Source organism: Thermobia domestica, chromosome 13 (assembly GCF_964235325.1).
Source record: "Thermobia domestica chromosome 13, izTheDome1.hap1.1, whole genome shotgun sequence".
NCBI classification, from domain to species: domain Eukaryota; kingdom Metazoa; phylum Arthropoda; class Insecta; order Zygentoma; family Lepismatidae; genus Thermobia; species Thermobia domestica.
The window spans coordinates 71,518,745-71,545,956 of record NC_137466.1 but is presented as its reverse complement, the minus strand read 5'-3'; the positions used below and the strand labels follow the sequence as shown (position 1 = coordinate 71,545,956).

Genomic DNA, 27,212 nt, shown 5'->3' with positions numbered 1-27,212 from the left:
TTTATTGTCCAGAGGACTTCAAACACCTTTCGATAGAGAACCGACTTTTTCATGGTTATTATGAGAGGATGGTATTTGAGGCAGGTATTTGTTTTTGTTATTTTAGTAACAACTTACATGACCCAAGCTTTTCGTGTGTGTGTGTGTGTGCGAGATCATAGAATAAGGAAACTACTTGACCTTCCGAAGTAGGAAATTTATTTACTAACAACTAATGAAGCTGTGCGTTCATAGAAAAGTCGAGCGAAATAATTATGTATTATTTAATTATAGCTTCTTTAAATCCCAATAAACAAAAGTAGCTCTTAGGAATGTTGATAACTTGTATCATAATGGTTATTCAGCTCATTAATTTATATGAGGAAACAAAGAATTTTAGCCAGTTAATTTTACTGACTACTTCTTCTTGAGATCTTTAAATGTATTCTATGCGAAATTTAACCACTGTATTATGTAATTTTAATATATATAAATAAAAACTAAAACAATATTACATTGAATATTTTTAAAGCAAGGAACCCTTAAATAGGCCAGAAGAAGAAATTAGTAAAATTGAATGAGTAAAATCTTGTCTATTTAAAAGAAAAATACTTCCTCATATAAGTCAATGAGCTATTAAAAAAAAAGAAAGATAACAATTCAACATAAAAAAAAAAAAAACTCCTTTCATTAAGGTTCTTCACTACAGCGAAATTAAACTACCGCTAAGTTTAGTTTTTCTGTAATATCTTCAAAACAAATAAAAATATTCGAAAAAACAGAAACGTAGTGAACTAAGCAATACGATTTTGCATGTGATATCTTTATCGCAATTCACCTATCTGATTTTGGTATGTCGCTATTTACAGAACCCGCAAAAAAATGCTAAATCTATCTACAGTTCCAAATCGAAAGCAGATAGATGAGTTGTGATAACGGTATCACATGTAAAATCCTATTGTCTAGTTCACTACGTTTCCGCTTTTCGAATGTTTTTATTTGTTTTGAAGATATTACAGAAAAACTCTAAAATTAGCGGTAGTTTAATTTCGCTGTAGCGAAGACCCTTAAAGTCTTTCTTCGAAAGCTACCCAGAAACGATGGCGTGTCGTTTGTTGCAACCAGAGTTAAAAGTGAAGGAAAACATGGGGGACGTCATCTCACACTTCCAAAAATATCTATGGCGTCCCTCCACTTCCTAAAAAATATAGTGGACAAAGATAGGCACAAGGGATGACATGACGTCATGAGTTCCCCAACCTTTTCAGATCAATTTTTACCCCTGGTTACAACTCTATTTTGATGTTGTTTGACAATATTTTCATTGCGGATTTATCAAATCTTATTACCGTGAAGATTAGCACATACCTGACGAAATATCTAAGGGTTGCCAGGCACTTATTCATATTGATTCACTGTGAATAAGTGGTAAGTATTCTCATCTTTCAGACAAGCGGGATCTCATATAACCTCACTGATGAAAAAGAATATTAAGCTCCAAACAAACAAACACAAAACATTCTAAATTTCACGATAATTTGACATAATTACATTTCCTCTTTTAACGCAGTTCTTATTATTACCTTATTTTATAGAAGTTCTATTTTTCCGTTATGTTACGCCATTAAAGAACAGGCTTTTAATATACGTTAGGAAATGTACTGATGAATTGAAAACTAGAACCACAAAATGTTTACCATTTTCGAAAGTATTACACATAACTTCTTGACTCAAACTGATGTTATGACGTAAATTTCATTCATAAACATCTTTATTGAGCTTTCATTAACTTCTAATTTTCTTTGGTGTTGTTTTAACAAAATACAGGCTATAATCAACGCATACTTTCAAATTTTCAGTTTTAATACTCTTAAACTTGGCCTAAATTAAGAAATATTCATATTTAATGTATTTTAGCAGGACAATATGCTTTCAAATACATAATTAAAAGTAGTGGTTGCTCCTGAGGGAAGTCACAAAGTTAAAAAATTAAAGTTTTCTTGCTTCAAAGAAAGGGGTAAAAGTAATCTAATGGACTTAGAAGATGCAGGCCCGAATGGGAACACTTTTGTGGGACTCCCGGTTCCAGAAAAACAAGTAAAGAAATCGCATTAAGACTATATCATCCTGGTATTCATGGAGGTGTCATATCACTTAATAGGGCTATTTTTTCATTGGAAATTGGAAACGTAAAGAAATAAGGAAACTACTGCAGAATTAACTTTAGAAAATATTACTTTTAATACAAACTATTTACTCCCTCAAATTCTAGATAGAGGCAAACAGGCTATACGCTCCCTTGTTTGTGTTCATGGATGTACATGTATTACAATGTTATTGTGAGTATTTCACAAGCCAAGAGAAGAGAGCCATCCAGGACCCGACTGGGAACAATCGGTCCAATCCGCTGAAGTCCGGCCCTGATTGTTGTATACGACAATTAATATAATAGGAAAGTTTTCTTCTTTTAGTTTGAAGCAACAAAGAGTCTTTTAATTTTTATCCGTGTTACTTCTCTTACAAGCCCCCTCCGATTAAAAGTACATTTTAAAAATTACATTTTAAAAAAGTACATTTTAAATCTCTAATTTTTAGTGCTTTGATGAGCACATCCCTGTAGGATAGACCGGAACTCCTGCAAGTATTACTGGAGTCTATGAGACCATTGACATTACAATACCCTCTGAAGTACTATTATTTCGTTGTGTTACATTCAAACCGATATAAAGAGATCAGAGAAAGTTCCCTTTTACCTTTTGGTTTGTTTTTAGCTTCCGCAGAGGTAGCCGTTTTATTATAAAATGGTTTTAACAAACACTTAGTCACTGATATCAGATCCTGTTACTTCCTTTACCAAACGTTTAGCAGATTTTCGGGAAACGTTTCGGTCTTGTTATTATAAGTTCTGTAATTTCACGAATGTTGAATACCTGTAATGTCTTCCTAAATTTCTACTTCTAATTTTACTTCTAAAGCTGTCTTCTCACAAAAATATAAATAAATAAAAAATTAAAACCTAAGAATCTGTGTGTTAGTTAAAAACAAGAGATATCTATGTGTAATGTGGGTGTTGGGCATAAGCTCACCGGCAAAAAGCTCACCGGACATAAGCTCACCGACAGTCTCATATTACAGGGATGGACAAAAGCTCACCGATAGCAAACATAAGCTTCCTTGAAGGACTTGTAATAAAATTCACCGAATATTGAAATTCAGGTGTTAGTTATTCCTAAGCAGAAAATGGAGCTACTATCTTATATGACTTATCTATCAGGCACAAAAATAATAATAATAATAATAATAATAATAATAATAATAATAATAATAATAATAATAATAATAATAATAATAATAAGAAGAAGAAGAAGAAGAAGAAGAAGAAGAAGGACGTTGCGGAGTTGCGTTGTATTAAACGTGGGCAGACCTTGAGGAACTTGTAATAAAATGCCCTGGATATTAAAATCTAGCTTTTGACTACAATTACAAATAGGCCAAATAACTCGGTAGTAAGTAGATCTACTAATGTCGTATAGCAGTTATCAGATATCAGAATAAAATAGGGATGTTGCAAGTTTAATGTGTGAAACATGGGCGACAGTAAGCCTAATTTTGGCCCTGGAAATTTCCCAACCAAATTTTTCTTATAAGCCTGACAATTCATCAACTGCATTAAAATAATTTCATGATAAGGCATGAGTACTTACATAATAGAATTTGTTTGCTAACAGGACTGGTGATATATATATATTTTACGAAATCATCATACTCAGATATATTTGGGCTTTGCTTCTTAGTGCTGCCGTCGTGCTTGCAAACAAACACTCAAACAAGTCTCTTTCTTATTTACTAACCCTAAGCTTTTTTTTTTTTTTTTTTTGTTTTGTTCATAAGTTGTTTTGATCTTAGTAAATAAGAAAGAGATTCATTTAATGAGTATTGGTCTGCAAGTGTGATGACAGCCTTCAGACTTGAACTCTGCAACACTCTTAATATTTTATTCTGACGTCTGATAACTCCTATATGACGTTAGTCATATAGCCTATTTTCTATTGAGAAACTAGGCCTACTAGTAGTCAAAGCCCAGATTTAAATATCAGGAGCATTTTATTTCAAGTTCCTCAAAGTCCTCCCACGTTTAATACATTAAACCCTGCAACATTTTTATTATTTTATTTTTATATCTGACAACTGATATATAGCATTAATAGCTCTATTTTCTACTGAATTAGGCCTACTGCTAGTCAAAGTCTTGATTTTAATACCTCTTTATACCCATCATATACCCGCGAGCCCAATTAAGGCAAGTGAGCGCAAGCCTATTGGAGAGAAGTGAGCGCGAGCCCGAGTGAGTGCGAGCCCAGTTGGGAGAAGTGATCGCGAGCGCTAGTGATCGCAAGTCCAGTTGAGACAAGTGAGCGCGAGCCCGGATGAGTGCAAGCCCAGTGGACAGAAGTGAGCGCGAGCCCGAGTGAGTGCGAGCCCAGTTGGGAGAAGTGAGAGCGAGCGCGAGTGTGTGCGAGCCCAGTTGGGAGAAGTGATCGCGAGCGCGAGTGAGTGCGAGCCCAGTCGAGAGACATGAGCGCGAGCCCGACTGAGTGCGAGCTCAGTCGAGAGAGATGAGCGCGAGCCCGAGTGAGTGCGAGCCCAGATAAGATTAGTGAGTGCGAGCGCGAGTGAGCGCGAGCCCAGTTGGGAGAAGTGATCGCGAGCGCTAGTGATCGCGAGTCCAGTTGAGACTGGTGAGCGCGAGCGCGAGTGAGTGCGAGCCCAGTCCAGAGAGATGAGCGCGAGCCCGAGCGAGCCCAGTGGAAAATGGCCACCTTTGGTTTGGAATAGTGCCGCATCTAGGAAACATGAACTAGTGACGAGTGATATCGCATCATTTTCAGCAATGAATCTCAGTTTGACATTACCTCGGATGACCATCGTGTGCGAGTATGGAAGCGTCGGGGGGTGAGGACAAATTCTGCCAATGCTTTGGAGAGACACATCGGTGTTACTCTTGACGTTATTATGTGAGGAGTAATCGGGTAAGATTTCAAATCATTCCTAGTAGTTGTTCAGGGAACTCTGACAGCACAATGGTACGTCACGGACACGTGTTATATTTCATGAGACGGTGTATCCTGGTACCATCTTTCAGCAGGATAACGCTCGCCCACACACAGCACGTGTCTCTAGGAACTACATGCACGATGTTGAGTTACTCCCTTGGCCAAAAAGATTTCCGATAGAGCATGGTGGGACCAACTTGACTTTAACTCCGTTCCACTGACAATCTCCAGGATAGAGTGTCAGTTACAACAGTTCAGGGCAAACTTGCCTCAGCAGAAGATACAACAACTGTATGACACTCTTTCCAACCGAACTAGAGCATGCATCGAAGTCCGATGGGGTACTGAAGTGAAATCACATAATCATGTGATGACAAAATTAATACACGCAGGTGGCTGTTCTACCCGTCAAAGATCATTGTAACTCTAACCACTTACGCACCCGTCGATGGTATGCACATGTACAAAATTACACCAACTTCGGACCATTTCTTCCACGTACTTAACTTTTTTTTTGTCAGTCAGTGTAAGTCTGATCACAATCACATCTCATTTGCTTGCATCTTACATTATTGTTATTATTAGTTATGTAAAATATTTTCTTAATTATTGTGATATATAAAACCAAAGTGTAAATTCAAGATTATACATCATACGCTAAGGATACCAGTAATTGGAGAAACCTTTCTTGATTTCCACCAGCTTCTGGACAGGAACTGCAGACAGCTGCGAATATGTGAACGAAATCAACGTCCCGAAGAACTTCCACTACTGAGCAAAGAGATAAACTATTTGCTTTGTCTTTTATATATCGCTGACGCACGTAGCTCTTAAATGGAGTGTTACTTCAATACATATTACTTAGACAATTTTTGTCTGTTTTATCTGTTAGGAATTTCATCTTCTAGCTCCGAAGCTTGTAACTTAAATCATATACCACTCTGTATTTATTGAAACCATAGTTTTGTTTATATTATTATTATTATTATTATTATTATTATTAGACAACGATTACAAAGATAAATTTATCACTACTAGGAGACAAACCTGCTTTCAGGCGGTAGTTTCCTTCCAGATAAAGAGATAGCTTCTCCTAACTTATCATCAGATTCTTGTTCATGATCACCTTCTTCCCAGTGAGTCACCATACCAAAGGAATGAGTCTTCTGGAAAAGAGCTCTACCTTTTGTGCTTATTGTCACTCGTGAACCATCAGCTGAAAACATTGGTGATAATGGAGGCGTTTCGTATTTCTCTAGAGAATGCTCGCCATCTGTTCCCAAGGAAGCCTGGCTAACATCTAATAAAGAAACGAACGAATGAAATAGCATTATGAAACTCAGTTAAAGACAAATATTAAAAGTCGATGTATATTTGTTAAATATTGTACATAAATTTATATTTAAAATAATACTTCGTATTAAAGAAAAAAACGCAACATACATTTGAACAGGAAAAGGCGAACTTCACCTTATAATTACAGTACTTAATTGCAAGTGTAATTTTCAGGGATAAAATAAAAAGAAATAGAAAATGAAATGAAAAGAAATTTATAGTTTTACGTTTCACTCTTATGCCCTGTAGGCTGAATGAGACGGATGATAAACAGAAATAAATGATTATGGAAGAGAAATGAAATTAAATCTTTGAGTTTAACGTCCCACGTAAATACCTGTTAAATTAAGGGAGATGATGATTAAAACAAGTGAATAATAATGGAAGAATTGGTGGAATGAGAAAGTGGGAGGAAACGGGAGTGCCCGAGAAAACTCACGAGCATGACGTTGTCCACTACAAACTCACTTGACTGGGGATCGAACCAGAGACCCCACGCACTAAAGATAAGCACTCTACCACTGAGCCACCATGCCTCCCATTGAATATGAAAGAATCGGTGGAATAAAAATAGGAGGAAATGGGACAAACCATGGCAACCCAGGCACAAAATATTGTGCATACAAACTTCTATGCCCTGTGATCGAATCAGGGCCCCCTGGGACCAGAAGTGCGTGCTGTATTACTGGTTTACCATGCTTCTAAAAATGAATGGAAAGTACTTTAATCTTTTTTAAAAAAAGTAGAAATAACTAAATGTAAAACATTGAAAAAGAAATAAAAGTAACATGTTTTTCATTTTTCTGTACTGTGTTTTAATTATGTGGTCAGCTTCTTTTCAAATAATTTTTATACTTTTTTATTTTAATTACTTCTATGCATTTTCTATTTCGAATCTAATTATTTCTTAACAAAAATATTCGAGACATGTACAAAGGCATCAACAAATTTGAGAAAGAGTATCAACCTTACGCTTAGAAAGCGGACGGAACAATTCTAACAGATAAGGATAGTGTTTTGAATAGATGGAAAGATTTCTTTGACAATCTGCTCAAAACGTAGCCAAAATATACTGTTTGTGGAAAAGTGAAACGCACATAGCAGAACCGTATATTCCAGAGCCTAACTGAACAGAAATAGAAATCGCTATAAAGAAATTAAAGAAACACAAACTCTGGGTGGGGACGAAATCCTTTCTGAGTTAATTTCAGATGGAGGAGAAAGGTTATGGAACGAGATACACAAATCCATTCTCATCATCTAAAACAAGGAAGAATTACTACAAGAGTGGAAAGAATCAACCAGTGTTCCAATTCAAAAGAAAGATGACAAAACTAATTGTAATCACTACAGAGGCATCTCTCTTTTGTCAACATCTTATAAAATCGTCTCAAATATCCCATTAGGAAGATTGACCCCATATACAGATAAAATTATAGGAGCTTATCAGTGGACTTAGGTGAAATCGATTAGTTGTGGACCAGATATTTACCATTCGCCAAATACTCGAAATGAAATGAGAATGCATCAAGCCGGAACATCAATTACTTATTGACTTTTAAAAAGGTCTATGGCTTGGTTAGAAGGGAAACATTGTATAACATTCTTACCGAATTTTGTATACCGAACAAGCTAATTAATGTAACTGAAATGTATTTAAGTGAATTCTAAAGTAAAATCCGCGCAGAAAAATACTTATCAACCAGCTTTCACGTCAAGAGTGACTTGAAACGGTAAGATGCGTTGTTACCATTATTATTCAATTTTATAATGGAATACGGTATAAGGAAAATCAAAGATAGCAACCAGGCCTAGAGTTGAATGGCACTCAATAGGTCATGGCTTATGCTGATGAAGTACATCTGATAGCGGATGACGATATGGGCTTAGAAGTAAATGCGGAAAAACTAAATACATGGAAACTCACCGTGACCGTAATACTGTAAATTATGGATATGTTAAAATATCAAATAATAATTTCCATAAAGTGGCTACTTTCAAATATCTAGGATTAACATTAATAGACCAAAAATATATCCAAAAAGAAATTGAATTTCAACTGAAAACAGGGAATTCGTGTTATTATTCAGTCCAAAATCTGTTTTTTTCTGAACTCTGTCGAAGAATTGAATCTAAAAAACAATAATAATGCCTGTTGTGGTATATGGCTGCAAAACATGGTCGCTTATTTGAAGAACACAGACTGAAAGTATTTAAAGTATTAGAAGCCTGTGGAGAATATTCGGAGCCAAGAAGGACAGGAATGGGGAATTCTGAAAACTTCATAACAAGGAATTGCACAATCTATATCGTTTACCTAACACTGTCAGGATCATTAAGTCTAGAAGGCTCGGATGGCAAGGCCATGTAGAGCGAATGGAAGAAAGTGGGACTGCTTTCAAAATTTTAATGGGAACCCAATTGGAAAAAGGACATTAGGAAGATCTAGGCGCAGATAGGAGGACAATATACGATGGATCTCGCAGAGATAGGAATACAAAGTAGAAACTGGATCCTGTTGGTTAAACACAGAAGTCATTTCATCTTATTTGATTTTTATTTATTTATTTATTTATTTATTTATTTATTTAATGCGTGGGATGCAGTTAGCTGCTGAAATTATAGTAGGCTGAAGTTAACCTTTTTCTGCGGAATTAAAGGCATTACACTTTATTTTAAATACATGTTTTCCTTACTTTTTGCATTTGCCAAACTACTAGATGCTCAATGTTGTCTTTCTATGTACATAATCATTAAGTCATTGAACGTAAGATAAAATATTTTTATATATTGAAGAGCAGAGATTGACCATCTCATGAAGAACCCAACATTAACTTCAGTTTCCTTATTACTAACGCGTGAAACAGGAGCAAGAGCTGCTTTCAGGTTGAATTTGAGGGCAAAGGGAAATTAATTCCTTTTGATATGTGTTCGCAAGTAGAAACGTAGCAGAGAATGCTTCTAGGTTCAGATGCTTTCATAAAAATCGGCCATTGACATCTACGTCGTCAATCTAGGTGAGGAACTTCATAAGCTATGATATTAACTTCACTTTTCCTCATTACCAGAGGTGAAGTTAGGGGCTAGAGATTCTGAGAATTTAGCGAATTAAATTACTGTTGGAGCACCACTGCAGAAATTATGCCTAGTGCATACCTTATAAACTCTTCGTTTAACAACTTCCAACCTTCCAAATTTTAAAACTGTTCTAGTTTTTCTTCAGGGAAGCATTGATCCCAAAAAGACGGGGAACAGAAAGAAAGTATATCAGTATACTAGGATTTTTCAAGAACAAGAATGGGAAACTCAGTATTCTCAAAGTTAGTGTTGAAAAGTTGACATATATCAAGAAATGGTGTGGAGTTTCAAGTGAATATTCATATGTAATCAAAAGTGGAAGATCTACAGAAAGTTATCCAAGGCTGACTACATGCTTGAAGAGTCACTGATCTAAAATATGACTGTTCACAATGTAACAGAAAAAGTACAAACTTCCTATTTAAATAATTTAAATTGCACTTAGAACGTTTGGAAGAGCTGCGGGCTCCTTTGATAGTTAAAACGCATATTCTCTTTTAATTTTCTTTCATGTTTAATTCTTGTTACTCCAAGGGTCTTGTAGCAATTCGGAACATTTTGAACGTGATTTAAAGGATCTGAATGGTACATTTGTAATTTTTCTAGAACATAATATAATTTTGTACGACAGTAACAATAAAAACGACGTTGATGACGACTTAAAACATTCTTTGTTCTTAAACTTTCAGAGCTGAAGTAAAATTAGACCTTTATGAAAAAAAAAAAGCATAAAATGAGTCTAACACAAAACAAGCATTCTTTTGTGCTTACCTTTGATCTCATGTATCAATATAATAAACAGAGATTACCTCTTGATCGACATGGAGGTGGTCCCATAACCACAGCAGCTGGAATACGTTTACACTGATGATGCTGTCCATCCAGCGTATTCAGAACTATTCGGACCAAACTCGGAATTTGGGAAGACAACGGCTGTTGACCATACTGATACTACAAATACGAAAAATTAAGAACGTTAATATTGCCAATCATTTGTAATTGTACACAACGAGCACGACATAATGAAGAAAAAATACACTGAATATAAGCTCTTTCTTCTAATGAATTTTCAATCTAATTCTCAGTCGTTAGCTACGACCTAAAAAAAAAGGGTTAGATTTGTAGGAAGGGGGAGGAAACGATTGTTTTGATTGCACATAATAAAAAACAAAACACCTGTCTAAATGTGGAAACTTCTATAATCTCTGTTGAATTTGTTTTCATTTTTACTTCACGATCTAAGTTGATATTGCCACTTTAAAAACCAAACACAATTTCGATATAGAACATATTAAATATTTTAAAACATTTGATTTTTTTTTTTTGCAAAATTTTATTATTTTAACCGATATTCATATCCAAATTCAGTGTTCTTTATTTTTTTTTAAAAAAAAAAATCATATTTCTTTTTATCTGTTTTGGAATTCAGAATTTTAACTGTAGTAGCATTGTGTTTACTTTCAAATAAATATTTTAATACACTAGATACTGTAATTTTACTAAAGTGGCCCGCGTAACGTAGTCGCTAACGCTCTCGCCTTCGGTGCGAGCGGTCCCGGATTCGATTTCCGGTGGGGGCACTCGGTCGAAAAAGTGTAAGAAGCTTTTTGAGGCCAGCTATCCTGAATGAGGTCTTCCTGGGCTTTCCTCATTCACACCAGGCAAATGCTGGGATGGTACCTAACTTATAGGTCCCAGGCCGCTTTCTTCCTTCTCCAATACTTTCTTCCTTCCCTTTCCTTGGATAGTGTGCTCGTCGAGAGACGTCATTCCTCACATATGACGGGCTAAATGACCATAGATGCTGAAAGCCCAGAAATCTAAATCCTAAATCTAATTTTACTAAAGTTACTTTCTCTATTAGAGAACTTTAGTGAGTACACTATGAAGAAATGATACAATAAAACAAAAATGTTACGTAGAGAAAATTAAGAGAAGGTGGGGATAACTTTGGAAAACGACTTCACATACCACAGTTTGCAGCCATTCCATATAGCCTATATTTGGAAAGTGTAATCTTAAACCAATTCAAAATCGTTCAATGGCCATGAAAAAAAAATATATATATATGATTAACAGCTATTTTGCGGACAAAGAAATAGCAACGAGGTAGGAAGTTACGACGTACAATGTGAATATCAGAACAAATATACAAGAATGTGAAAAAAAAATAGATAATTAAAATAAATTAGTATTAAGAAGATGTTAAGGTCTCCAAAAATGGCGAATAGCAGAAGTAAACACGATCAATATAGTTAAAATTCCGCATAATTTCAAAACACAGAAACAGCACTTACGAATAATAATAATAATAATAATAATAATAATAATAATAATAATAATAATAATAATAATAATAATAATAATAATAATAATAATAATAATAATAATAATAATAATAGATTATTATTATTATTATTATTATTATTATTATTATTATTATTATTATTATTATTATTATTATTATTATTATTATTATTATTATTATTATTATTAAGAATAAAGAGCCATCAGCATGCATATTGAAGAATGGTTAGTTTTGTGTCTTTCCTTCTATCAACGGTAGCAATTACAAGGCCATGGAGACTATTGCCTCACTTTTTGCCCGCGCAATTTGAGCTCTTAATGCTAGGCTTTACTCAACAAGAAAAAGTAAACTTTTATTACACACCTTCAATTAAATAGTATGGAAAAATTATTAAGTAAATATTATGCCATTGTTCGACATAAATCCTTACAAGTAGTATGTGCGTCACGAGAGAATGTATGTGTGTCACCGTTGGGAGAATACACATAACAACAAATACACTTTGTTACTTAACAACTTAACATTAATTTATTTACATATATAGTATATCAATAAATAAACAATCTATCCCACCAGAATATGAATGATCAATTATTATTGTTAACGAGCGACATACATTTCGTGTCATTTTTTTTTTTTCGTCGAAAACTATGCCTGAGAATTTCTCTTCAAGTATTTCTTGATATGTTTTATCAATTAATATAAGTCTCATCTTTGGACAGTATTTTAATTATTTGAAATAACTGAGATGAGGTTTTCCATAAGTAGAAGCTTTGCTTTGTTATAAATAAATACAAACTAATTATTTGCTGAGCAAAACTATATGTTTTCATTAAAATTCAACACGTGTTACAGTTTCACCAACTAACTCTGGCTTCATCAGACACTATCTGATACAGGATAACTGTACAGTCGTATATACATGCAACAGCTAAGAGATATTTCTTCTGATTATTTGCTGATACATATATATATATATATATATATATATATATATATATATGTGTGTGTGTGTGTGTGTGTGTGTGTAATTATTTACTTAATTGTTTAAGTTAATTAAATGTTAGTTTAAATTAAGATCGTAATTTTGTGTACTTAGCAACAATAGAATGCATCTATATAGAAATTTTCAAATAAGTATAGTTGAAAGGGATTTGCTGCTGCCAGTAGCCAATCAGAAGAAAGATCTTAGCTGTTGCATGTATATACGATTGTACAGTTATCCTGTATCACATAGTGTCTGATGAAGCCAAAGAGTTAGTTGGTGAAACTGTAACACGTGTTGAATTTTAATGAAAATATATAGTTTTGGTCAGCAAATAATTAGTTTGTATGAAATGAGGTATTTTAATATGTTTCGTGAAGCCTTCATGATATCAGTTATTGGACTCCGTGAGTATAATCTGTTAGCAACTGATTCAACTGAGGTGAAAGTAAAGGACATGAGAAACGAGGAAGATGTTATGTGTACAGAACAAACAATGATACAAAAACACAGGTAAAGTTCGAAAAATTATAAGTTTTACAATTTGAATTCGTAAGGGAGACAGATAAACTGAGACTGTTATCAAGTGTAACAATTTCTACAAGCTTTGGTTGAGAAAACGCTAGCATGAAAAAAATAGTGTAGTTACAGATAGTAATATTTGACTATTATTAAATGTTATGAAGAAACACGAACGTAGTTCAATGAAAGAAAATTTATTAAGAGAAAATGTAGAAAAAAGTATGATTTTGAATTTAGCGTCCCTTTCAGCAGCGAGACTATATGAGATGTGGACCTAAAGTTTAATGTGGGATTCGAATCACATGAGGTCACACCGGGGATAAAAAGAAGCTTGTTTAAAATATTTTTAAAAAAATAACATAGCTAGTGGGAAATTTAATCTAAGTTAACTAACTTAATGTAATCCAGCTTTATCTTAACTAATACCTAAAGAAATCCACAATAACGTATGTTATTTTCTGACACAAACTACATAAATCCTAAGTTACTGTGTGGGCTCACCTACCTACGCCACTCTAACGTTTCCGGAACCATTTTGATCTTGGCCAAGCAAAGATTAAACAAAAATAAAAGTTCAAGAGTTAATAATAACTTTAGGCTACATCTCATTAACCATATCTGTCGTCTTGATCATATCATAATGAAAAGCTTGATGGGGCTACTGTCAGTTTCATCCTAGTAGATAGTGTGGATGTTGTACAGCATCGATTTTTGGGTCAAAAAACTTGTTTATCTCGATTTTCTTAAAACTACGCATCAGGAGTTACACTCATTCAATCATTTTGCTCAGTTGAATGAGATCTAACAACTGGTATATATCTTGGACATTTTTTTTTTCGTGGGGGCACGGTGGCTCAGTGGTAGAGCGCTTACCTCTGGTGCGTCGGGTCCCTAATTCGATCCCCGGCCAAGTAAGTTTGTTGTGGATAACATTGTGCTCGTGGGTTTTCTTGGGTACTCCCGTTTCCTTCCACTTTCTCATTCCACCAATTCTTCCATTATCATTTACTTGCTTTACTTTCGTCTCCCTTAGCCTAAAGGTCATAATCGTGGAACGTTAAACTCAAAGATTTCATTTTCATTTTTTTTTCTTTCGTTATACACGAATAATACTGTAGAATTAATGTTTCGAAAATTTATTACTAAACAGACCGCGGTTCCACAGGGTTCCTCTTTCACAGTGAACACTACTCTCAGAATTTGACTACAATTCTATTTTAACCTTTAAAACGGAAAACTGTTATTCATCAGTTTTGACATCCAATCGCTGTCACTGCTTATAAATAACCAAAGAATAATTTCCTCATCATTTTTATGTAACTAGCAATGAGAAAGGTTATAGTTAACAATCAAAAATAAAGCTGAAAATTTATTAGAAGAAAGATTACGTAAGTCAGGAGCGCACCCATAGGGAAATCCAACGGGTCTGGACCCCCCCCCCAAAAAAAAGAATTTCGTAACTTAACATACATTTGTATAGTTTCTCAATACAACTGTACTTATATGACAGCACAATGATTGGTGTAGCATGAAAATTTGATCTTACACTACATCTGTACTCTTTCTCTCATAAAAATAATATAATTCTATTATTTTTTTCTGAAACTATAGAAGGAATTGTTCTAAATTACTTATTGTTTTTTGGGGTGCAGAAATATACCGGTTTAATACTATATAGACATAGTTGCTTTTAATATTGGATTGTATTCCCCCCCCCCCTTCCCCAAGAAAAATTTCTAAGTGCGCGCCTGCAGAAAGTATATTGTTTTCTTCAATAGCAACACTTCTTCTTTTAAGTACGAAAGTGAAATCAATTATGATGTAAAGCTCACGTGATGTTTTTACTTAAATCACTTCAACTAAAATTTTAATCTAAAACATTGTGTTATAACAATGAAAATAAGTACTTGATCACTTATACGACTTCATATTTTAGCAGCACAACTATACGCTGCTGAGTGTGTTTGCTTAATTCGTTAATCCTAAGTATATTCATGTATCTGAGGATGCATTTTCAAAACGGCTATAGCTAAAATTCTCTAATGATTGAACTCCACTTTCAGACAGAATTTTCAAAAATCTTAAGATCGATGAAAATTCAAAGAGTAGAACAAATGAAGGAATTGAGTCAGAAATCGACCCCCAGGTCTTCCGCTAATTTCGCCAATTACTACACCAGCTAATCCGTTTTCTAAACAGTCATACACTTTCCACTCTCGAGCGGACTAGGTGGCACACCGACGCAGTAAGCCTGGAACATAAGACCGATTACCATCTCAGTCCCAAAGTTTTTCATTCTTTGAATTTGCATCTAGTGCGGTTGTGGTGTAAGGAAAATCGGCATACTCCTCTCATTTTCTTATATACTCTAAGATCGAGTTTTAAAAATAACAACTTTTCACTACACTTTACTGAAGATATTTTCATTAAAGATTTTCAGTGAGATTTAATTTTTCCTTTACTTCTGCTGATACTTTTCCGTGATGCTATTTGTTGAAATTAAATATTTATATCTAGATATATTATCTAAAATGTTGCTCTAAATGAAGTAGGTATAATATAAAAATTAATACAAGCTAACTTACTTCTACTACGGGTCAAAGGGTATTTATTAGATTACGTGCGACATTTCATCTACATTGGTAAGTATCAAAAGGTCTACATTTGAAAAAGAATCAGTAGTTATTGCTACCTTTCTTTTCTTTTTTCTCTTTCTTTTTCTTGTCTACTTACCAATTTCCTTCCTTTCCTTACTATCTTTGAGAATATTCACTGATGTAATTGAAATATAACGAAATTTATTGATTGAAAAAAAAAGCTTAATAATTGCTTTATGAAATCCACTGAATTTATTGTATTTTTCTGCTGTATCAGAAACAAGTAAACTTTATGACCGATCTTTTTCCTTTTCAAACGTAGTCAGTAAATTTTATTGTTTAAAATACTACTGATCACACAATTTTAAGAATGAAGACTCAAGTCTTACCAACAGTAGATTATTAAAATACTTTCTTTACAATGTAAGAAATATATATTGCTACTGAAAACTCGAAGCAATTCTGACATAACTATTACAAACAAGTTTTCAGAAAAGAGTAGTATATACCCATTTACCGACTCAAGGAAAGCTGTATTTTACTAAATACTGAAAAAAAAAGGGGTTGGAAGAATTTGTAACCATCATTATGTCCGAATATAAACCGAGAATGAATATTAGGTTTAACTACAGACTCTTCCTCGCCTGATTATGGTGTTTTTAATGATTTTACCTTTGCTAATAATTAGCATAAAAACCTTACACAAAGTGACTTTCGACGATATATGTTTTTAATAATTAGCCCAAAACTTAAAATATTCAGATACAATACCATTTACCTTATATAGAATCACTACTAATGCCATAAGCCAGTTTCTCCTTGAATGAGGTTCCAGAAACCATAGTCCGTATGTCGGTTGCTGGAATTCCGTTGTTCCATGATGAGGACTCGGGCAATATTGCAACAAAACCAAGCTTGTTGGCAGCAGCATAGATCCCATTAAATGATTCTGATCAAGTAATTGTGGAAGAGTAGATAAGAATGCACTGAATACAGGTGAAGTTCTGAAAACAAAGACAGTATGTTAGGCAATAATAATAAGAAAAATATAAGCTGTATTTTGTTATATTGATATTATAGATCATTATAAAGTACATAAATTTCGGAAAACTACTTGTATATAGAAAGATATGAATACACAATAATGGCGCCAGCATATATAGTACATACAAATTCAATACAGGCCTGTATCCACGGCGAGCTCCCCTAAATTTTTACTGTCCCTTCCTAAAATTTTCACGGTAGGTTTGCAAATGAACTATAATATGGTGAAGAAGTATAATATGGTTGAATCGCCCCCCCCCCCAACTTCTACTTGGCTCTACATTTTTGGGCTGGCTACGGGCCTGATTCCTTAGACTTCTCTAGGTGCATCATTCTGTTAATTTTCATCTAACTAATATGCGTAAATTGTCATTTTATCTGTCATGAATCAAATATTACTTTGATTACTTTATTGCATTTTAAATAGAACTATTCTCTAATATCTAAGTAGGACATCGTATAAAAAGTTTCTGTAATAAGAGAAAAATAATTATGCGCTACCCAAAAGAAATCAAAATAAAGTAGCGATCCCAAATATGTGGAACGATAACTCGTTACTTCATTCACTTCCAGTTGACAAGATTCCGGATTTGATTCGACGTGAAATTCCACTCTCCTTTAGTTGCATATAACGGCAGATTAAAAACCTAAACAAACTATTTCCTTTCTTTAAATTATAGTTTACAAAAGATTGCTGGAGAGAACTAATTTATTGCTCAAATTTATACTTAGTCATTATTTATTTATTTCTTAAAGAAGGAACTTAACTCATGTAACTTTTAAATAATTTTAGTAAATTAACACTGAAGTTTCACTACATTTAATAACATTCAGCAGACAAACATGTATGCAACTAAAATATAACAGAAGGAAATATAATTACAGAATAGCGTTTGTCGCAAAATGCCACTTTTTAACTTAAAGTTTCTTGTCATATTCAAAATCATAAATTTCAGCTGAGGCAACGACAAATTGAAAATATAAATAGGACTTATCTTTTGTGAACCGGCAACAAATGCTGAAAGTAGTAACAGAGTTCAATATGAATCTATAGGAGATTGAGCAATAGGGTAGTGTCAAAAATTCGAAATACTTAATTCGCCACAAACACACTAGGGATTTGAGCGAAAGCTGGAGAGAACAGAGCCTACAGCGGGCACAAAGGAATTCGAATGCACCTTTCTTTTCTCGCTGTCAAGTTCTTTTGGCTGCATTTAAATAGCTAAAAGATGCAAATTAAAATGATACAATGCTCAAACTCAATGATATTATACTACTGGGCCCATGGACATAATACAAATTGGTATATATATATGATTAAACGCTTTATAAATCGAAAACTGGTTGTGTTATCAGGGAGCATTTAGTACTGTTCCATAGAAAAAAATCTTCAAGTTCTTGATCTTTGCTTTTCGTATATTTTTGTGAAGTCAGAATCATGTGAGCCCTTTTGACGTCAGTCGAGCAATATGGCCACTAACCAGATAGAAAAAACTTTCAACGTGCTTTAATTTGCAAAAGAAATTCTGTTACTGTCATACAGCGCTGTTTTAGAATGAAACGTAGTAAGAAAACAAAAGTATCTGAAGAAACTAGTTGTCTGTGCTCGGATGTTGACATGGACATGCTGAGACGTGTGTGGGAAAAAATGAACCACAGATTAACATGTGTCGTGTTACAGAAGAGTCACATAGAACATTCGTAACTTAGCCATGTAAACTTCAGGATGTAAACAATTTAAGTATTCCAGTCATGTTGTTAAAACTTTTGTCTCTTTAAAACTTTAAAACTGTCTATATGTTTTAAGGTAACCCTGTATTTCATTTACTTATCTGATATGAACAGATGAAACAACGAGGATGTCATGTGCAAGTATCTCACTATGATTATTTCTCCTAATGTTTTTCCGAAGAAACTAAGTAACAGCTTAGAACGTTTTGGTTGTTCATTATTTACAACGGAATAAGATTAAAGACAAAAATTAACAGTTGTTAAATCTAAATTCAGGCTATATAGGCGTATTATATAAATTAACTGTCATGCCTTTTGCGACAAACTTTACTGTCTTTATTCTACATACAGAAAAGCAAAAATGATAAAACAATAACTGAAGATAATTAATGATTTCAAAAAAGCAACATAAATTAATACATTTGACAGCATGCTCACGCAAAACTTTTTACCTGAGTCTTTGTGGAGGTACGTGAAATCCTCTTTCATTTTGATTGTATCCCAAAAGTAAGTACAAATGGCGAAGAACTATATTTTGTGTCTTGGACAAAGTTTTGTCTTCAGAAGGGTAAGCCTAGTATAAAGGAAATCATACCGTACACTCTATCTCACACTAAGAATAATGTTAAAAGAATTGAAAAATCGTTTCGAGCTTTAGTGCGAAGCGATGATTTATTTTCTCTTCTATATATGTAAAGTATAAAAGAAATCTGGAAAATTCTAAGTGGTTTAACTTTGGAATTTTAATCAACGCTGCTCTTTAGGACTTCTATATAGTTATATTTTGATGTACTTACCTTACCGAAAAGTAAACTTTGTTGCTTTCATTTTGCTATTGCTAATATTTTCAATTATGAATATTACATATGATGCATATGACAATGTTATATACTACTTGCTTTAGCTTTATTCAATACTGTATCATTACCTCTCCCTCGAGATAATAATTTTGTAATTAGTAGTAGCAAATCACTTGTGTTTTTCACAGGAAATAGTCAACACGTTACGATTGTAACATATCCTAAATCTATTTTGTTAATTCTTTCTGCAACACTAAAACACAAATTCAACCTAAGGTATCCTAGTAACACTGAAAGTATTGGCTTGAACGTACTTATTTAAGACTATTCAGGGATGCATTTAATTGCAGAATAAGCTGATATCTCATCTACTAATTCAATATGTACTAGCTCTACTACCCATTTCATCTCTGGGGAAGGATAACTTTTTTTTTTTTTTTTTTTTTTTTGTGTAAAATGATGAAACAATTCCATTCCATTATGTTCCAGCATTATTCTTGTGAGATGGGTTATGATGGTTCAATGATAAAGCGGATATCTGTGTATTCAAATCGTAATTAAAAAAGTCTTGGTGTAATAGCCTTTAGGGTCCAGGGCCTACACATCCGACTTGTGGCACCCATGCTTTTGAGGTGCTGTCGTGAACACATCGGCTTCCCTTACCGTTAATGCTGGCTTTCTTCCACGTAACTCCCCAACTGTCCTCACCATATCAGGTAGACTCCTGAGTACAAAGTTACCCATCTTCCCTCGGACCACACCCGGCACTGCATGACTTCGCTGATCTAACGAGACGCGGTATTCCAGTGTAATTATAGCGCTGGCACTTTATCATAATTAATTTATTCTTATTTATTATGATTTTCCCATCTTCCATTGGCCTATAGGGATAACAGTGAGATATTAAACTTTTCTTTAAAGGAATGAGAGAAATTCTGATGGGTTTTAAGTAATATTGGCGAATGTTACATTTGAGAATCTCAAATTTTGACCTAATTTCTCAAATTGAACTAATTTGCATGTTATACTGGAACAGATGCACTACGCATAGATCTGCATTTTTTTTCTTTTTTTCAACACAAAAATTCATTTCTCACTAACATGTAATACTTAATCAAATGCCTGTTTGACAAGTAAATATGAATTAACATCTGCAGTATGATTTGCATGACTAACGTACCAAAGAAAGAAAAATAAAATGAAATCTTTCAGTTCAGTTCATGTTGTTGTCCACTATAAACTTACTTGTCCGGGGATCGAACTAGGTATACCAGACACCAGAGATAAGCGCTCTACCATCGAGCTACCATGATCCACGTTTAGACAAGGTTTTTCCCAAACTGTGATTCGTAGCACCCTAGTGCGCTTTGGTTAGCTTAAAGGAACGTCGTGAATGACACCTAACAATAGAAATGTTACAAATATGTGAAAATATTATAATTATGTGGATTTTTGGGTTTAATCAATAGTTGTCAAAGGCTTACGGAGTATTCACTTTAAGTAAAGTTTTTATCTGAAATATCATTTATTGGATAAGTGTGTCATTTTTCAGTGTCTACTAATGTTCTTACATATACAGTCTTGGGATGAGACTTAACGTTTCATAGGATTATACTGACAACATAAATTTACATAAAGATAGTTCGTGAACTTAAAACTTGTTTTATTATATACTAGCATCAATTACCCGCTTCGCTGGGTTAAATTAAGAAAAAAAAAATAGTAATGTGTTTTGTTAGTCAGTCATTTTTTACTATTACTAAAGCGCTAATTGATATTGATCATTTTCGATTATTTTTATATATCCCCTCTCTTTTCCATGTTGCGGACTACGGCATCGAAAGTGTCATCGTTCATCTCAGCGACCCCAAAATGTATCAATTCGACACTGATATTGGTAATTTTGATTTTATATATATATATCCCCCTCCCCTCCCACAATTTTTGCTGGGCTCAATTTGGATTTAAATGGCATCAGAAGTGTCATTGTTTATCTCAGCGACCTCAAAAACTATAGATTCAACACTAACATCCGTCATTTTCGATCATTTGTAAATGTCTTTCCTCTCCTTTAAGTTACATCGTCAAAGTGATATGGCAAAAATCATCTCATGTTCGAACTTAATCTATGTTAAAAATTTGATCGAGATCGGTCCGGTGGTTTAAGAGTTATTAAGTTGTATTTATTTTTATATATCTCCTCTCCTAAGTTCTATCGTCAAAGTGAATAGATAAATACCATCCCAGGCCCGAACCTCATCTATGATGAAAAGTTGAGCGAGATCAATCAGGTGATTCAAGAGTGAAGTTACATAGACAGTCATTTTCGTTTTTATTTTTTACATATATATCTCCGCCTCCCCCACCCCTACGTTGCAGTGTCAAATTTAAATGATATAAATTATTCCAAGCCTGAACGTTATCTATGTTGAACATTTGATCGAGATCGGTTGGGTGGTTCAAGAGTTATTAAGATTTATTTATTTTTATATATGTCCCCTCTTCATCTTCTAAGGTCTACCGTCAAAGTGATATTATAAAAACCACCCCAGGTCCGATCCATATTGACAATCTGATTAAGATCGGTCCTGTGGTTAAAGCGTGATGAAGTCACAAAGACGGTCACTTTTATTTTTATTCTTGTCACTTTTATTTTTATTCTGTTTACATATATCTCCCTCCTCCCCCTCCCTAGGTTCCACCGTAAAAGTGAAATAACGAAAACATCCCAGGCCCGAACCTTATCTACGTTGAAAGTTTGATCAAGTTAGGTCTGGTGCCTCAAGAGTTATTAAGTTTCATTCATTTTTTTGAAAATTTGAAAATTTGAATCGGGTGGTTCAAAAGTAATTAATTCACGAACATAGTCACTTTTATTTTTATATTTATTGATTTTTGTATATCTCCCTCTCCTCCTCCTTCCCTAAGTTGTACCGTCAAAGTAAATAGTTAAAAACACTCCCAGGCCAGAACCACATCTACGTTGAAAACTTGATAGAGATCGATCGGTCGGTTCAAGAGATTAAGAGTCACAAACATAGTTACTTTCAATTTTATAATATAGATGTTCATGCATATCATTAATGTATTTATATGCGTATATATATATATATATATATATATATATATATATATATATATATATATATATATATATATATATATATATATAATCATAGATTTTTTGGCATTATTGGCAGGTCACTTGCTGCACTGAGAAGCTTCTATGTTCCACCTTCTTCCGATAGCCTCTTCATCTTCACGTACGATTTCTCTGTTTTGATATCGTCCATTAATTGTAGTTTAATTCTCCCCCTCCCTCTCTTCCGTGCGATCATACCCTCTAAAATGGCCCTCAGATACAATTCCTTCTTAGCCCATGCTCCAATCAGTTTTTCTTCCTCTTCTTAATACCACCTAAATTTATTGTTTTCTCCCCTACCATTTCTAACACCCTTTCGTTCGTTTTTCGCTCAATCCAGCCAATTCTCTCCATTCTTCTCCACATCCACATTTCGAAGGCTTCCAGTCGTTTTTCATTATTCTTGCGTAACGTCCATGTTTCTGACCCTACAGCACAATACTCCACACGAAGTACTTTAAGAGTATTTTTCTCAACTCTTTGCTCAAGGTTCTAGAAAATAATATTCTTTTTTCCTAAAGGCTTCTTTCGCCTTTATTCCCATCCTTGCTTTTATTTCATGTTCACATTTCATATCACTATTAATAATACTACCTAGGTATCGAAATATAGTCACCTGTTCTATTTCCTCCTCTCCTACTTCTATATTTGACACCAACCTTTTCGTTCCAATCACCATGGCTTTTGTCTTTCTAACATTTATTTTCATCTCATATTCTTCATAGCCCTTCCTCAAGTTTTCTAACATCTTATTGATTTTCTCTTTAGATTCTGCGATAAATGCAAATCGTATACACTTAATCATTCTATCTCCTGCTGAAATGCCGTCTTCATTTGGTAGGCTCTTTCTCACTATCTCCTTTAAATAGATATTAAATAATGTAGGCGAAAGACAGCAATTCTGTCGAACTCCCCTTCCAATTGCAATCCGCTCTGTCATTTCCTCTACTATTCTAACACTTACTTGTTGGTTCACATATAGGTTTCTTATGAGTCTTCGATCTTTCCATTCCAACCCAACCTTCTTTAGAACTTCCAACAACAATTCCCAATTCACGCGGTCAAAAACTTTTCCTAGATCAATAAATACCACATACACCTCTTTTCCTTTTTCTATAAACTTTTCACCGATCACCCTTAATAATCCAATTGCATGTCTTGTGCCCTTACCTCTCCTGAACTCGAACTGTTTCTCCTTAACTTCTTCGCTTGTTTTTCCGTACAGCCTTCTGTTCAGAGTTCTCACAAAATTTTTGCTGCATGATATGTGAGACTAATAGTTCTATAACCCTTATATCTCTTTGGGTTCGATTTACATCTTTTTGGATTTTCTTAGCCATCGGTATCACCATCGTCTTCAGGCCACTCTCCTGTTTCGTACATCTCATTGTAGAGTCGGAACAATTCTTTCTTGCCCTTGTCTCCCATATTCTTAATTAATTCGATTGATATATCATCTATCCCAGTTGCCTTTCAATTCCTAATCTCGGATATAGATTTTTCAAACTCATCCCGAAGAATATTAAACCATCTATCATCCTCGCCTACTTCATTTTCTACTTCAACATCTAGGCCACATGGTCCTCAACATGTTCTTTCCATCTTCGTATGACCCCACTTCTCTTGCTGACTACCTTCCTATTCTTATTGTCTACTGCCATCGTAATATCCCCTTGTTTCCTACGAAGTTCCATAGATTTCACCACCTTCTTGTACATTTTCTCATATTTCCTAACTCTTTCTAATTCTTCTATGTTCTCGCATTTTCTTTTTAAAACTGTTTCCTTGCTCTGTCTCCCTTCGCAATTCGTTGTTTAACTTCCTGTACATTTTTGTCCTCTTCTGTATCAAAATATATCTGCATATATATATCTTAAGTACGCCTATGTTCTGATTTGGGGCGTCGTCGAAAAATCATGTTACACTAAGAGCGCCGTGAACCGAAAAGGTGGGAGAAATTGATTTAGCAACTGCTCTAAGTACACTCCCAGAAATACAATAAATACTCAAAATGTAATTCTACATTTTAATAAGTAATACCCTATAATCTTTCTAGGCAATTGTTTATAATGTAAAACTATTAAAACACGACATTCTGCTTTTAACTCATTTTGTTATGCAATTCTAATATTTTTGGAACTTATGAAATATGTTATTACAGATACACGTAACATAAATGGTAGTTACAGTACTATTATCGTGTGTCAATTTTCTTAAAAGAATACTAATAACATTACCTGGTCAGATCGTGAGAGAAACTGCATCAACAAAAACACTAGAAGGTGCATTGTTTCACGATCGGCTTCCTCAAAGTCAATCACCCGATGTAAGAAAGTAACTAGATTCCCATCTTCTGCAGAGTTAAGGGAATGAATATGACCATCTACAGTAAATAAAAGACATTAACTTCCCAAATGTGCTGTTAAGAGTATGGATATATATTACATACATATATGTATAAATGAAATAAGTGAATATCATATAAACTATATTTATTATATTGAATTCTTTATCTAACATTATATTTCTCATTAACAAATACATCATGCATAGGCCTACATTGCCCAAAGCACTACTACAGGACAAACACTATCATGCAACTAAACTGAAGGTCGACGACATACGTAAGTTTCCTAATCGTTAAAGCAATCAGAAATTTTCAGTTCAACGAAATTATCAAATGAAATAAGTTACATTTAAGTATCTATTAGAATTCTATGTTTAAATGCCTATGTAGCAATCAAACTACGAGGTTTATATGCACAGTCATGTTAAAATAACCCCAATCTTCGTTTTAAATTTCAGATTTCCTCTTTATTTTCATCTAAAGGTGATATATATATATATATATATATATATATATATATATATATATATATATATATATATATATATATATATATATATATATATATATATATATATATTAATATGAGGAGTTGCATCAAATGGTTCAAAGAAAAGAAGAATACACTATGCCCTAATTGTAACCCTACATAAAGGAAAGAAGTAGAACTTTTAGAAAAGTGGTACGTGGTTAAATTTTTTGAACATGACTGTATCTAAGGTGTCTAAAAAAATAACAAAACCAAACATTAAAAAAATAATTGACTTTTACTTGACTCTTATTTTTAATTAACCTCTATTTAGAAAAGTTGGAAATTAGCAATTAATTAAAAAATAATACCTATACAGCGTGTTCCAAAAGTAATGGTTAAAAATGAAACTACAGATTCCTGGCACCAAAACAAGAAAAAAAGTTTATATGACATATAGTCTGGAAGTGGACAGGGGCGGAGCTAGACAGCTTCGAATGTGGTGGGAAAGGAACTTCATACTTAGGGAAAGGAACTTGCCTATTTACAAAACCGCATCGCAGATGCGTGTGAACAGTTACGCAACACACCGGGAGTAAAGGAATGCATTCGGAGCTCAAGATTAGCACGTTGCATAGATGTGGAAGGACAGCACTTTGTACATCTTCCGTAGGTACGTTTATTGTTAGCACGTATCACCTAGTGGTTTATAGTCTACTTGTGTAAGATACTACGTTACAAATACAGTACGTCGTTGTGGATTCTGCCTGTTATTTCATTACATGTCACGGCTAGTTACATTTGTTCTTATTTCTACCCACTTTCTGCAAGTTTCTATCTGGTATACCACTTTTCATTGCACCCCTGAGATTACGCAACCATACTAAGTGACCTTTGCTTTGACTCCCGTTGTAGATGTGTGCAACCGTGCCATGGATAACAACTTTTTTTCTGTATGGTTTCCATCTTTACTGCACTGTTTCATTACCCCGGCCGTATAGACATTCGGTGAATTCCTAAATGACGTGTGAATGGATCTCAGGCGCAGTTATGTAACATGTATTTAACGTGTGAAACCGATATGATTTTTATGTCTTTCTGAATCTCTTTCCTAGGTCCTATCATTATTCCGCTGGCAGGTGTGAAGTTCCTTTCCCTCCACATTCGCAGTTGTCTAGCTTCGCCCCTGTCCCATTTCCGGACTATAACGTTATGTCATATAAACATTTTTGTCTTGTTTTGGTGCCAGGAATCTGTGGTTTCATTTTTCGGCATTTCTTTTGGGACCCTGTATTATGGAAAACTCCTACCAAAAAGTCGGATGATAAAAAAGGAAACTATTCTTTAAGAGAGGCAGATCTGAGTTGCCTATTAATACATGTAAAAGCTAATGCTTCACACTTCGTCCTCGTTTTTAGTTTTACCTTCAATGCCACAAGCTCTGATTAATAGTTTCAAAGCCTTCATTTTTTTAAAGTATTAATGACTTTTGCCCTCTTTTTAAGATCCTTAGATAGTATCCTGTCTTCACTTTGTTTCTCAACTTGTAGTTCTTTCTTTCTTTTAAGTGATTCTTTTCGTTTAGATGATAAATATCCTATCTGCTTGTATTAAAGCTTTTTATACATTTAGATTTGGAATATTACAAGCTGGTCCAACAGCCACACACACACTGACGTTCGAGAATGAAATGAGTCTTCTAAGACATTTTCTACCAAACATTCTCTGTTTACTGAAAACCCTCGTTCATGAAGCATTGTTAGGAGAAGATGGAAAAACTTCATCAAATCTTAATTTGATACATTGTCTTTCTTCACAATA

At 34.0% G+C, this 27,212-nt stretch overlaps 1 protein-coding gene across 12 annotated transcripts in view; it reads right to left on the bottom strand.

Annotated features, from left to right (window-relative positions):
- Positions 1-27,212, bottom strand: part of unc79 (UNC-79 domain-containing protein) — a 272,091-nt gene that overhangs the window by 92,918 nt on the left and 151,961 nt on the right. For 11 of the 12 annotated variants that reach the window (XR_014127995.1, XM_081735890.1, XM_081735895.1 and 8 more), the window contains exons 26-30: positions 24,813-24,958; positions 19,086-19,207; positions 16,637-16,862; positions 10,256-10,397; positions 6,081-6,333 (exon numbers count right to left, since the gene is read on the bottom strand). Coding sequence is in view for 11 of the 12 variants with exons in the window: in XM_081735890.1 (XP_081592016.1) it covers positions 6,081-6,333; positions 10,256-10,397; positions 16,637-16,862; positions 19,086-19,207; positions 24,813-24,958 (889 nt within the window). In the remaining variant the exon portion in view is untranslated. Of the gene's footprint in view, positions 1-6,080; positions 6,334-10,255; positions 10,398-16,636; positions 16,863-19,085; positions 19,208-24,812; positions 24,959-27,212 lie in introns of those variants that run through there. The other variant, XM_081735896.1, reaches the window with a different exon arrangement.